This window comes from Hyaena hyaena, unplaced genomic scaffold (assembly GCF_003009895.1).
Source record: "Hyaena hyaena isolate Hyena2069 unplaced genomic scaffold, ASM300989v1 scaffold_25, whole genome shotgun sequence".
NCBI lineage: Eukaryota > Metazoa > Chordata > Mammalia > Carnivora > Hyaenidae > Hyaena > Hyaena hyaena.
This window is the reverse complement of record NW_024080657.1, coordinates 2,477,221-2,490,117: the sequence shown is the minus strand read 5'-3', so window position 1 is coordinate 2,490,117 and position 12,897 is coordinate 2,477,221. Positions and strand designations below refer to the sequence as shown.

The window sequence follows — 12,897 nt, the reverse complement described above, 5'->3', positions numbered from 1 at the left end:
TATTAGAACTTTTGACCTAAAAAGATTGAAACAGGGGCGCCTGGGTGGCTCAGTCGGTTAAGCATCCGACTTTGGCTCAGGATCTCTTGGTTTGTGAGTTCGAGTCCTCCATCTGGCTTGCTGCTGTCAGCACAGAGAATGTTTCAGATCTCTCTCCCTCTCTCTGCCCTTCTCCTGCTCACCTTCTTTCAAAAGTAAACATTAAAAAAAAAACTGAAACAGTAACAGCACCACCTATACAAGACACTTAAAAGTTCTCTTCCTGGGGCCCTGGGTGGCTTAGTTAGTTAAGTGTCCGACTTTTGCTTAGGTCATGATCTCACGGTTCGTGGGTTCGAGCCCCGCGTCGGGCTCTGTGCTGATTGCCAGCTCGGAGCCTGGAGCCTGTTTCAGTCTGTGACTCCCTCTCTCTCTGACCCTCCCCTGCTCACGCTGTCTCTCTCTCTCTCTCCTAGAAATTAAAAAAAAAAAAAAAAAAAAAGTTCTCTTCCAAACTAATTCTAGAAAAGTCCACCTAATGAACTACTCTAGTCTCTTCAGCAAGTCAGCATCATGGAGGAAAAGAGGGCTGTCCTGGAGTAAAAGAGACTGAAGGCGTATTAACATCAGACACAACGTCCTAGAGTGGATTGAACAAACCAGCTATAAAGGATATTTTAGAGGAAACGGAGAAATTTCAATATGAGATGGTTATTAGATAAAATTAAGGAACTATTACTAATTTTAGTATTGCGATATTATCTTTTATTTGAAAAGTGTTCTTACTTATAAGAAATGTAGACTGATATATTTAGAGTGTCAGAATATCTATAATTTCCTTCAAAATACTTTAACATAAAAAACACAAGTTTTAAGAATGACATGTCCTCTTCTGGAAATTTAAAAATATGATGTGAAAATAAATCACCTTCACTCACTTCAATTCTGTAACAATAATCTAATGATGTTAGAATAAATTCATCATACACGCAATATAAACAGACCACGTAGCTTGATATCAAGGGTAGCTCTCTGACATACCAGATAAGGTTAGCATTTGGGGTCAGAGGTCTGGGTTCAGATCACTTTCTCCTTCATTAACTGGATGTGTGATACTGCGGAATAACCTCTATGAACCGATTTTATTCCATTTGTACAACAAAGATGATAAGTGTACCTCTTGGGGGTGTTTTAAAGTATTTGTTCAAACCAAATGCAAGCAAGCAAAAAGTCTTGAAACTATAAAGCTTATACAAATACACTGTTACTAATCTTAGAATCCTCTCACGTTCTTTTTATCCTTTTTGTGCATAAGCAACTAAAATAGAAATCTTACCACTATAATAGTTAGTATTACATTTTACTTAGAAATATTTTTCCATTAAGTAGTTCATTTAATTAGGATGTTTACAACTATTGGTTGAAACAACCAATTTACCCAATTTTACTTCTGTCTAACACTGCTAGTCTGTTGTTATGGGCCTCATTAATACTTAGCTGCTTCGGCTGTTCATTTTCCTCTTTGCTGCAGATTAACGTAAACTAGCAATGAATTATGCCGTTTTAAAATACTTGCTAATTTATCACCTTGTGCATGTATCCACCAACTTCTTTGATTTTCCCCCTAATTATGTTTATTTTTTATTGCCTTCATCCCTTTTGCTTCTTATGACTTCTTTATGAAATCGTAGTCAAGGCACTGTAACAAATAGGTTTCTCTGTGCTTAAAGACATGCTGATGAACCTCAGGCAAATGAAGACTGTACCTCAGAGAAGTGCTACTATTTGCAGTAGTTTCCACACCAGTACTGATCTCCGTCAGCAGGTCTGAAAGGGGAAAGTTTTCTGGAAGAAAGTAACAGCATTACAATTACTATCTCCCTCATGTTTCTAAAATAAATAGAATGAAATCTAATTTCTTAATCTCTTTATACAGGTGTGCACAGGATTGTGCTATCCTAAAATACGTAATCCTAACTATTCCTTACCAAAAAAGAAAAAAGCAAAAAAGCCTCCCCCAAGACACCCAAGACATTTTAGCTAAGTTCTTCTAAAGAGGAATTTTTATAGAACATGACCTGTGGTCTTTGAGGGTTTGGTTGAAAAGCAACTATCACACTTTCCCATGAGCCCTGAGCTAGATGACATTCTTGGCTAAGTATACATTTCTAATGCTCTGATGTTGCGTATACAAAAATCACGAGGAACTTATCCACAGCAGAATTCCTAAGGACAAATTAATCTTTACACCAGAACCAGATAGTAGGGTTCATGCAGAGGTGGGGGAAGTGATCCTCCTTCCTCTTTCCAGAGGTCCTGGGATGGCTGGGAGCCATAGGCAGTGGGACCAACTGGCAATAGGCCATTAACTGTGACATCAAGAATAGCTAAAAATTTTATACCCACTAGTTTCACCAAATCGTCATAATCAGGAAGTAAATGCCATGAATGTCTCCATGTAACAGATGGGTAATCTAAGGCTTAAAGAAATTGAGTGAGGGGTGGAGCCGGGATGCCAACCCAGGCTTGCTGAACTTGGGCCCCAGCTTCGGCCACCATGCCACACCCGTGCTGCCTCTTCCTACAGACATTCAGCAAGTCACTGTCATTCTACAGTAATTTTGCTTATGGACAACGCCCTTACACAGTACCTATATCATCATAGCGCTCCACCCAGACTACAGAAACTCTGGTCTCAGGTCCAAGGGGAGGCACTGGGCGACCCTGAGGCAACTTCTTCATTCTGGAACTGGGACTAAGCTGAGGTAGAGAGAAGCAGAAAAGGAGAAAGGGAAGGGGAAAAAAAAAAGTGGCTTAATAAAACTATCCAACCACATATTCATCAAGCTACCCAGTGATGTAAATATCAGGTCATGAGAAATCACTTCGGGAAAAAAGTGAAATATATTTGCAAAAATGCTCTTCTTTGGCTCCTCTGTTTATCAAGTCTCAACCTAGAACAAAGAAATGAAGGTCTTAAATTCTCAAAGGAAAAATGTTAAGGAATACTGAGCAATTATAATTTACAACAACACAAGTAGAATTTGTGGGCAGAGTCTTAATGAGGGCTTCACAGGACCGGAGTCCATCTCTACAGTCGGCGAGCAGAACGCCTTCCTCATCACAGTGACATCACCGGTGTGCCTGGGGATCCTGATCTCTAAAATGCCTACCAGCAAGTTACTTCTAGTTCTCATTTCTAGTTCTGGAAAGGCCAGAACTCTCCTACTGCAGTCTAGGCCAAAAAAGGCCTTTTTCCTGTCAGCAGAGAAAGAAAAAAAAAGGGGGTAACTTATGTCTTTGCTATTGCGCACAGCTTGCTTCTGGCTTCCCTGCCCACCAAATTGGCTTTAAGTTTCTCTGAAAGGCTGGCGGGACTATGTGGTTCCCTGTCAGCAAACGGGCACTCTGAGCCCCACCCCTGAGGGCATGCAGTGGAGGTGAGTTTATGCTAAAGCCACAAACAAAGCTATGTGTACAGAAGGGAGAATCATATACTTAAGTTGAATTTTAAAAATAAAACTGCTTTGTTAGCACAGAAATATACCTGTCTTTAGCAGATGAACAGAGACCATGGAAATTCCCCTAGCTTCTTGTTTCCATTTTTATTTCTGTCCTGGCATTCACAGAAAATGACTGTGGCTAAGAGATCGTCCCCAAACAGGTGGCAGACACCTGTCCCACCCAGAGACTATTTTCTTAGCATGGCTCCTCACCAACTTTGAATCTCTGACTTCCAGCCCTAGATTTAAAGGGCTCCTGTGATTAAGTCAGGCCTACCTGGATAATCTCCCTTTTGATCAGCTCAGTGCAACTTTAACAACTGTATCTACAAAGTTCCTTTTTCCTATATGATGTAACATAATCATAGGCTATCCTCTCATATTCACAGGTTCTACCCCCACAAAGGGAGGACCTCATACGGGGCAGGAGGCCCTGAGGGTCATCTGCCTTACACAGTGACCTCTTTTTCTATAACCTTAATAAACTCACTCAGTAGATCTAGAGTTTTAAAAAAAGATTTCTCAGGGTTTTTCTATATATGATCATGTCATCTGCAAATACCTACAGTATTATTTCCCCTTTCCAATCCTCTGCATTTTATTTCTTTTTCTTGTCATATCTCCCTGCATAGGACTCCATGTTAAACAGAAGTGGCGAGAGCAGACACCCTTGCTTTGTCTTCCATTTTGGGGGAGAGCAGTCACAGAACAGTGTACAGTATAAGGTTGGCTACAGGCTTCCTTCCAGTAGAGCTCTGTCTCAGGTTGAGAGAAGTCTCTTCTGTTTACAGTTTGCTGAAAGTTTTTCTCATGAATGAATGTTGAATTTTATGGCAACTGCTTTTTCTGCGTCTATTGAGATAGCATAATTTTTCTTTTTTTAGTTAGCAGTGTGAAAATTAAGGGAAACCTCACTCAAGTGGAGTAGGGAGGCTAGAAAAGGGAGCTGTACCACCCAAAAGCAAGTATAGTCAGAACTGTCAATTACAGATCTCCAACAGAAGAATCATCAACAGGAAAGAATCATCAATTATAGGCCCCACCAGGAAAAGACTTACATGGAATCTTCTGCCAAGAAACTGACTACTCCTGCAACGTAGCCAATGAAAAACCTTGGTCATTCTCATCCCAAACTCTTGCTTTTCTCCAATGGACTTTCACTCAAAATGACCCCTCCCAATATCCTCCATCTCCATAAAATGATGATCTTCTCCTTTGTTTGCTGGACTTGTCTATAGTTTTACCATAGGCTGCATCCTGAATTGCAATTCTCTGCTATTCTTGAGTAAACCCATTTTTGCTGGTAAAATAAGTTCTGTTTTTTTTTTTTCTTTTATTTTAGAGAGAGAGGGGGCACAAGTGGGGGAGAGGGGCAGAGGGAGAGAGAGGATTGTAAGCAGTCTCCATGTTCAGCATGGAGCCCAACATGGGGCTCAATCCCCATGATCTGGGATCATGATCTAAGCTGAAATTAAGAGTTGGATACTCAACCGACTGAGCCACCCAGGCACCCCATGGTAAAATAAGTTCTATTTTTAAGGTTAGTGGTAGTCTGCAAAGTATAATAAAAACATGGTGCTTTACAGATTTTGGATTTTAAGGGATAACTACGCTAACATTCAGAAAATAAGTTCAAGGACTGCCTGAATATTAGAGCTGGCTGAAATTCTACATTATCACCTGACACAGACATGTTCAACTACAAAGTATTCTATGAAACCTTTTAAATACAGCAACTCCTGATTTTCAAAATCAGTCTGCTTCAGAGTCTTACACAACTTAACTATTTTTCCTAAATCAATTTTAAAGGTGAATACTTCTCTTGTATTCTCTCTCTATATATAGTTGACCCTTGAACTACGCAAGGGTTGGGGTGCTTATCCCCCTTGCAGTTAAAAATCCAAGTGTAACTTTTGATTCTCTAAAAATTTAACTATTAATAGCCTCCTGCTGACCAGAAATCTTACCAATAATACAAATAGTCAATTAACACATAGTTTATATTTTAGATGTACTATGCACTATAAAGCTAAAGAAAATAAAATGTTATTAAGAAAATCATAAGGAAGAGGCACCTGGGTGGCTCAGTCAATTGAACTCTTGATTTCACCTCAGGATATGATCCCAGGGTCATGGGATCAAGCCCTGTATTGGACTCTGCACTAAGCATGAAGCCTGCTTAAGAATATCTCTCTTTCCCTCTCTCCAGCTCATGCGTTCTCTTAAATAAAATAAAATAATCATAATCATAATGAAGAGAAAGTGCATTTACAGTACTACACTGTATTTACTGGGGAAAAAATCCACACCTAAGTAGACCCATGCAATTTAAACCTGTGTTGTTCAAGAGTCAACTGTATTTAGGTTAAATACTACTTTGACTAGAAATGAGCCAAATTAAAATCCTGTAAAATCAAAGAGTGGCTCAATCAAGTTTACACTTCTTTTGGCTTTCTTATTATTTGTTATAAACCAATCTTCCTACATTTGTGAAATGACCCAATACTCTTGCTATCCTTTACTTGTCCACTTTCTAGTAAGGATGAAGAGGGAACATGAGGAGAAAACAAAAATAAAGACATGACATCTCCTGATACGCTAAGAAAGAAAGTATAAAAGTAAAATGCTCCCTTCTTGCGGTGGCTAGGTGCCTCACTCAGTGTATCTATTCCTACACAGGGCTAATCTCCAAAATGCTACCATTTGTACACAGCAGACCTGTTTAAGCAGAATGCTGGATGATTAACGGCGTGGAATGTACAGTCACTATTGTACCTTTAATAGATATTTCAGGGACCCAATAAAAACGTAGGCTGAGAAGGAACTGGTGAGAGGACCAAGCATGGCACCAGAATGGACAAATCACAGAAAACAGAGGCTGTCTTACAATGACCTATTTGTTGCAAGCTGAAAAAAAGAAAATCATGAGAATTTGATTTTAAAAAATTAAGATACTAATGAATCAGTACTGCTATAATTGCTCTCTGGGTTACGGTTAACAGCTTTTCAGGCACGATTCTATAATTACCCCCATTTCATGACAAATTTTTAGAGCTCTAAACAAAATGACTTACCCGCTGTGAGGAATTAAGATTGTCGGTGTGATTAGGGAAAAGCTCAAGTGTCAGGGATGGCTGTTTTAGGATCCCAGGCATAAGATCCATATTTGAATCACTATCTTGGTCTGAGATGTTACTTTCCAATGAATCGGCTATGGGGTGTAAAAAAAAATCAATTATATCTACTTCTTTGGAGAAGTGTTTAAACTAATTACACTAATAGTCTAACTTAAGTCACTTAAGAGAAGTCACTGCCTCTAGACAAAGGGTTGGTAAACTTCTGTAAAGGGTCATAGTGCTGGCTATGCAGTTCTCTATTGCATATTTTTCTTTGTATTTTATTTAGAACACATTAAAAATGTAAAAACTGTACTTAGCGTTCTGATTCTGGTCTGTGTGCCATAGTTTGCATGCACAGGATAGCTGAGGTAAGACTAGTATAAGCCATCTGTTATTCTCTGAATTATCTGGAGCGTGATACCAAGCAGCACTGGGGCATTCCAAAGTTACAGAGGACCTAGTCTCTGTGGTTAAGAAGTGGTCTGGTTGGAGTCAAGCACACAGAGAGTTATAAAAAGCAAACACAAAGACAAGTCTCCAGAAACAAGAGGAGGCTGAGTTGGAGCAGGGGCACAGGTGGCACATGGGATGTTTCACGACACAAGTGAAGACCCAAATGAGGCAACTAAAGTGCACAGACGAGGGTCAAGCTGCGTTGGTACTAACAGACACCACCAGGGAGGGCTCAACCCACACAGGACAGATGGGGCCTGGCATCTGAAATCAGGGTGGCAGATATGAGCCTTGACACGAAGGCAAACACTGCTAGGATACTGACCTAGACCATGGAAGGCCCTCTTGCCAGGGACACAACTGGCCCCAGAATATAAGATGGGGGGCTAGGGGGAAATCAAGGATCCAAGTACAAAGGTCAGGAGGCTGCCAGAGCAGAGCACAAGCAAAGTTATTAGCCTGGAGATGAGACCAGGAAAGTGTGATGTGTAGCAGCCCATCCTATAGGTGGTCTCAATGAAGCAGGTGAAGCTTCCCACCTATTGCCTGGTCAGGCACAAAGAAGTGGCCTCATTTACAAGAAACAAAGGTCCTAGGCAAGATAAGACTATGGGTTCAGACTGAGAAGTAATAATCACTCCTAACCCTTAAGAAGAACAGGTTTAATCGCCACCTTTTCTGGGCTGTGGAGTTTCTCTTGTCTGGTGTCAGATCAGCCAAATGCTATCACAAGAGCCCTCCAATTGTAGGATTCTCTGGCATTCCATATGAGGCTGCCACATGGAAATAAGTGAGTAGGTGGGGGCTCATTCATAATTAGAGAAAGAAATGAATAAACTGGAAAACAAGGCTTCTATGTATTGATTAAAGAAAGACCAAAAAAATGGGTTGAAGTTGGTCTCCTTCACTACTTTAAGATTATTATGAGGTCAGTCTGTCATTAACCAGTACCCTTAAGAAAGTTAAGAGGAGCTAACATCTTATATCTCTGCATAATCTAAAAGCTATCATGACTTAGAAGCTGAACAATGTTTTAGATGACTTCAGAATCTCTCCCAATGCAAAAATACTGCACGAACCAGTGAATACAAAAATAGATTTTAAAACAGCACAAACAAAAAATGTTCTTACTTAAGGACTCCACAGGAGAAGGAACTACAAAGGCTATTTCCGTAAGGGCATCGGCATAATACAGCACCTTCTTCTGTCCATTGAAAATGCTAGCTCCAACGTCTTCAGAGGAAATCACTTCATCTAGGAAAGAGAAACATTACATTACTGCTCCAAAAAGTGGGGAAAATCAGTTTATCTTGCCTCATGAAATTTTATTTTTACATTTATTTATTTGGAGAGAGAGAAACAGCGTGAGTGGAAGAGGGGCAGAGAGAGAGGGAGACAGAGAATCTGAAGCAGGCTCCAGGCTCTCGAGCTGTCAGCACTGAGCCCAATTTGGGGCTGAAACTCATGAGCCATGAAATCATGACCTGAACCGAAGTCAGATGCTTAACCAATTGAGCCACCCAGGTGCCGCTAAGTGTCGAATTCTTGATTTTGGCTCAGGTCATGATCTCATAGCTCATGGGATCAAGCCTCATGTTGGGCTCTGCTCTGATAGCATAGAGCCTGCTTGGGATTCTTTCTCTCTCTCTCTCTCTCTCTCTCTCTCTGCCCCTCCCAAAATAAATAAACATTTTTTAAAAATGAACACAATGTCCTACCAGTAATACATAAAAGACCAACAACCTGACAAAAAACTGGGAAGAGGAAATGAACAAGTCATCCTCAGGAAATAAATAGAATTTGAAAAAAAAGCTAAAACTCAATCATAATTAAAAACAGAAAATTTCTCACCTAACAGATTGGAAGATACCTAATGTTGGTGAGGATATGGTAAATAGGAAGTTTAGACCAGAGGTTAGCCAACTTCTTATGTAAAGGATCAGACAGTAAATAAGGCTTTGTAGGGCGTATGGTCTCTGCCCAAACTTCTCAAGTATGAAAGTCATAAACAATACGTAAACAAGTGTGTCTGAGTTCCAATAAAACTTTATTTATAAAAACAGGCTTGCACTATAATTTGCCAACTCCCGGCTTAGACGCTGAGAAGGCACTTTGCATCTGCTGGAGCAGACATTTCGGTTACTGCCCCAACACCTATTCCACCCTTCCCTCCTTTGTAGCAGATGTGAACTGTGAGTGGGACTAACCCTTCATACCAGCACGGCCTCATATCTCTCTACCAGGGTCATTACACCTCTCTTGCCACAGCATCCTGTTCAGAGTGGCCAAATCACTGTGCACCTCAGGACCTGGGAGGAGAGAGGGTCTGAGGTCCAGCTAATCTCTCCTCTTTGGGCTAGGGTTTGTGTGTGACTGTAAAGCCTGGAACTGCCTTTTGCCTCTGTGAGAGAAGCCAGGCTAGGGACAAGGCCAACTTCCGGACAGCAGAGCTAAAGGAAAACTGCAGAGAATGAGACCAAGGGTGCTGATCAAATGACAGCAAAAATATACACTAATTCCTGTAATTTTCATTTACGTGGGACAATAAATGACCTTTAAGATCTAAGCCAGTTTGGTTGAGGTTTTCTGTTACTGCAACCATAAGCACCCAGTGATACATTTATCAAATTGAAAAATGTACATTTCCTTTATCAATTCTACTTATGGGAATTTAGTCTATAAATACAGTCAAGCATATATGAAAGAATATGTGAAGGGGCACCTGAGTGGCTCAGTCTGTTAAGTGTCCGACTTTGGCTCAGGTAGTGATCACAGTTTTTGAGTTCGAGCCCTCAGTCAGGTTCTGTGATGACAGCTCAGAGCCTGGAGCCTGATTTTGACTCTGTCTCCTTCTCTCTGACCCTCCCCCACTCACGTTCTGTTTTTCCCTCTCAAAAATGAATAAACATTAAAAAAAAAAAAAAAAAGAATATGTGGAAACTAGAAGTAGCATATATCCCCAAATATCTCGATTCAACCTTGACTGAAATTAGAAAAAAAAATGACAGGTCACAAGTCACGGTGGTATTTAAAGGGAAACCCTGAGAGAGTACAATCTTGTTGACAAAAAAACCTCTGATAATTCAAAACACTGAACACAGGTTATCACCCACTTCAAAGAGATAATACAAACTTTGCAGTTACTTCAGGAGCTCTCAGAAAAAAGAGAATTAGCCAGGAGGGACAAAGGTCTTAAGTTTAAATTTATACCAGCTCTGGTACTTATTCTCCTGATTATACTTTCTCAGGAGGATTTATAGATATTGGCATGAATCTCTCGGAGACAGTCAAGCTGTTTCCTACAAAGATTTTTATATAATATCCCAAGAATGTAACTTTTAATGATAGCCATAAAGTCCATAAAACACACTTGTTAATATAAAACTATTTATTAGACAAAATACACTTGTTAGCAAATTGTATTGCTATAGATAATCTCACTTATTATACTGTTACAGATTGTGTTTACTCACATTATAAAGAACTTATTAGCCTGTGATATCTAAGTCATTATTTTCATGTTAACTAACCCTATAATTTTTTCCCATATACACCGAAGATGTCTGAAAGAATATACAAACTACTGTTCAGTGACCTCTTTTTTTTTTTTTTTTAATATTTTTATTTATTTCTAGGAGAGAGAGAGAGACAGCATGAGCAGGGGAGGGTCAGAGAGAGAGGGAGACACAGACTCTGAAATAGGCTCCAGGCTCTGAGCTGGCAGTCAGCACAGAGTCTGACGCGGGGCTCGAACCCACGAACCGTGAGATCATGACCTGAGCAAAAGTCGGACGCTCAACCGACTAAGCCACTCAGGCGCCCCTTCAGTGACCTCTTATGAGGACTAGAATTAAGGGAAGCAAACTTTTCCTTAATATACATCTGGTTTCTTTCTTTCTTTTTAAAATAAGACTACAAACTTCTAGTGAAGGGGAGAAATCGAGAATAACAAAACAAGAAAAAAACAAATGACCGTTATTGGTTTTACCTTGTTCAGGTCCTTCACCGCCGTCACAACTGTTAATAGACCAGCTGGTGGAAACATGCCCCGTCCAACCAGGGTGTTTGCCCACATCTACCGACCAACCAAGGGAGAGCAAAAATTCCAGGAAATGTGGCTGAACATTTCTGGAAGATTCCACATTCTTCAAAATCTGAAATACATACCAATCAATCATCAGCTATAATGAAGAAAACAAAAGAACACATCAAAATAAACCTCCATAACAATCAGTTAGGTTTGAAGCGTCTGACAAATCGAATCTAAGCTCAGAATAAACACGGGAATACATAACTAGAGTTAAAAATTATGCTCCTAGGGGCACCTGGGGGGCTCAGTCGGTTAAGCATCCAACTTCAGCTCGGGTCATGATTCCGTGGTTCAAGCCCCACACCAGGCTTTGAGCTTTCAGCCTGCTTTGGATTCCGTGTTTCCCTCCCTCTCTGCTCCTCTCTAGCTCGCACTCTGTCTCTCAAAAATAAATAACATTTGGGGCGCCTGGGTGGCTTAGTCAGTTAAGCGTCCGACTTTCGCTTAGGTCATGATCTCACGGTTCGTGGGTTCGAGCCCCGCGTCGGGCTCTGTGCTGACTGCCAGCTCAGAGCCTGGAGCCTGTTTCAGTCTGTGACTCCCTCTCTCCCTGACCCTCCCCTGCTCACTCTCTCTCTCTAGAAATAAATAAAAAAAACCTTAAAAAAATTAAAATAAAATAAAATAAAATAAAATAAATAACGTTAACAATTTTTTTAAAAAAATGATGCTTTTAGTTAGACAGATTTGCGTTCAAATCCTGGCTGGGCCTTCGGAAAGTCCATTAACCCCAATGTTTCAGTTTCTTCATCTGTGAAGTAGGGATAATAATGGTGGCTGTGAAGACTGAGATAACACAAGTAAAGTCCTCAGCTCCCTCTCCAGCTACACAATTACTGAACCAGGCACATTCACTAAAAGTAAATAAAAAGTGCCCCTGTCTTCACAGAGTTTACTGCCTGGTTAGTAAGCTACATTACATAGGTATGTGATTATTTTATTATAAATCATGACAAACAATATAAAAAGTACATATCTATTAAAAATTCAACAGAGATTAGGTATTATTAACAAATAAGCATGAAAACATCCTCCTCTTAGTCCAAGAAGAGAATGAAGCCATTCCAGAAAAAAAAATAAAGTGACCAGAAGGTTCTCTCCCTCTTCACTAAATACTAGCTTAATACCTTTTTACTGGCCTCAAGAAGAAAAGAACTTTGTTCTAGAACAGTGGTGCTCACCGGGGTGTTTTCCCTCACCAGGGCACAGCTGGAATGTTTGAAGACATTTTTCTTACCACAACCTGCTGGGTGCTACTGGTATTTATTGAATAGAAGCCAAAGATGCTGCTAAATGTCCTATTTATAGGACAGCTCCCCTAACAAAGAATTATCTGGCCTAAAATAGCAATACTGCTGCTGTTGAAAACTCTATGCTAAAAGAAGGAAAATGAAAAATCTGCTACAAATTATAAATGAAAAGTAGGGGGAGGCATCTATCAAAATCACTCAGGGAATATTTTTTTTTGAACACTTCATTAAGCCTTTTATTTAACAATGTTTAGAGAGGCTCAGTTGGTTAAGCGCTGGCCTCTTCATTTCGGCTCAGGTCATGATCTCACAGTTTGATTTGGGAGTTCGAGCCTCACATTAGGCTCTGCGCTGAAAGTGCAGAGCCTGCTTAGGATTCTCTATTCTTCCCTCTCTGCCCCTCCCATACTCACACTGTGTCTCTATCAAATAAACTTTTAAGAAAATAATATTTATAGAACATTTATTTAACTTGAATTTTGTATTAAACATTATTCCTGTGT

General features: G+C 40.1%; 1 protein-coding gene across 3 annotated transcripts in view; it reads right to left on the bottom strand.

The window, feature by feature from the left end:
- The window catches only part of RALGAPB (Ral GTPase activating protein non-catalytic subunit beta), an 88,970-nt gene that overhangs the window by 6,019 nt on the left and 70,054 nt on the right, over positions 1-12,897 (bottom strand). For all 3 annotated transcript variants that reach the window (XM_039227060.1, XM_039227062.1, XM_039227061.1), the window contains exons 24-28: positions 11,043-11,208; positions 8,186-8,308; positions 6,557-6,693; positions 2,631-2,739; positions 1,746-1,824 (exon numbers count right to left, since the gene is read on the bottom strand). In XM_039227060.1, the coding sequence (XP_039082991.1) occupies positions 1,746-1,824; positions 2,631-2,739; positions 6,557-6,693; positions 8,186-8,308; positions 11,043-11,208 (614 nt within the window). The remainder of the gene's footprint in view (positions 1-1,745; positions 1,825-2,630; positions 2,740-6,556; positions 6,694-8,185; positions 8,309-11,042; positions 11,209-12,897) is intronic.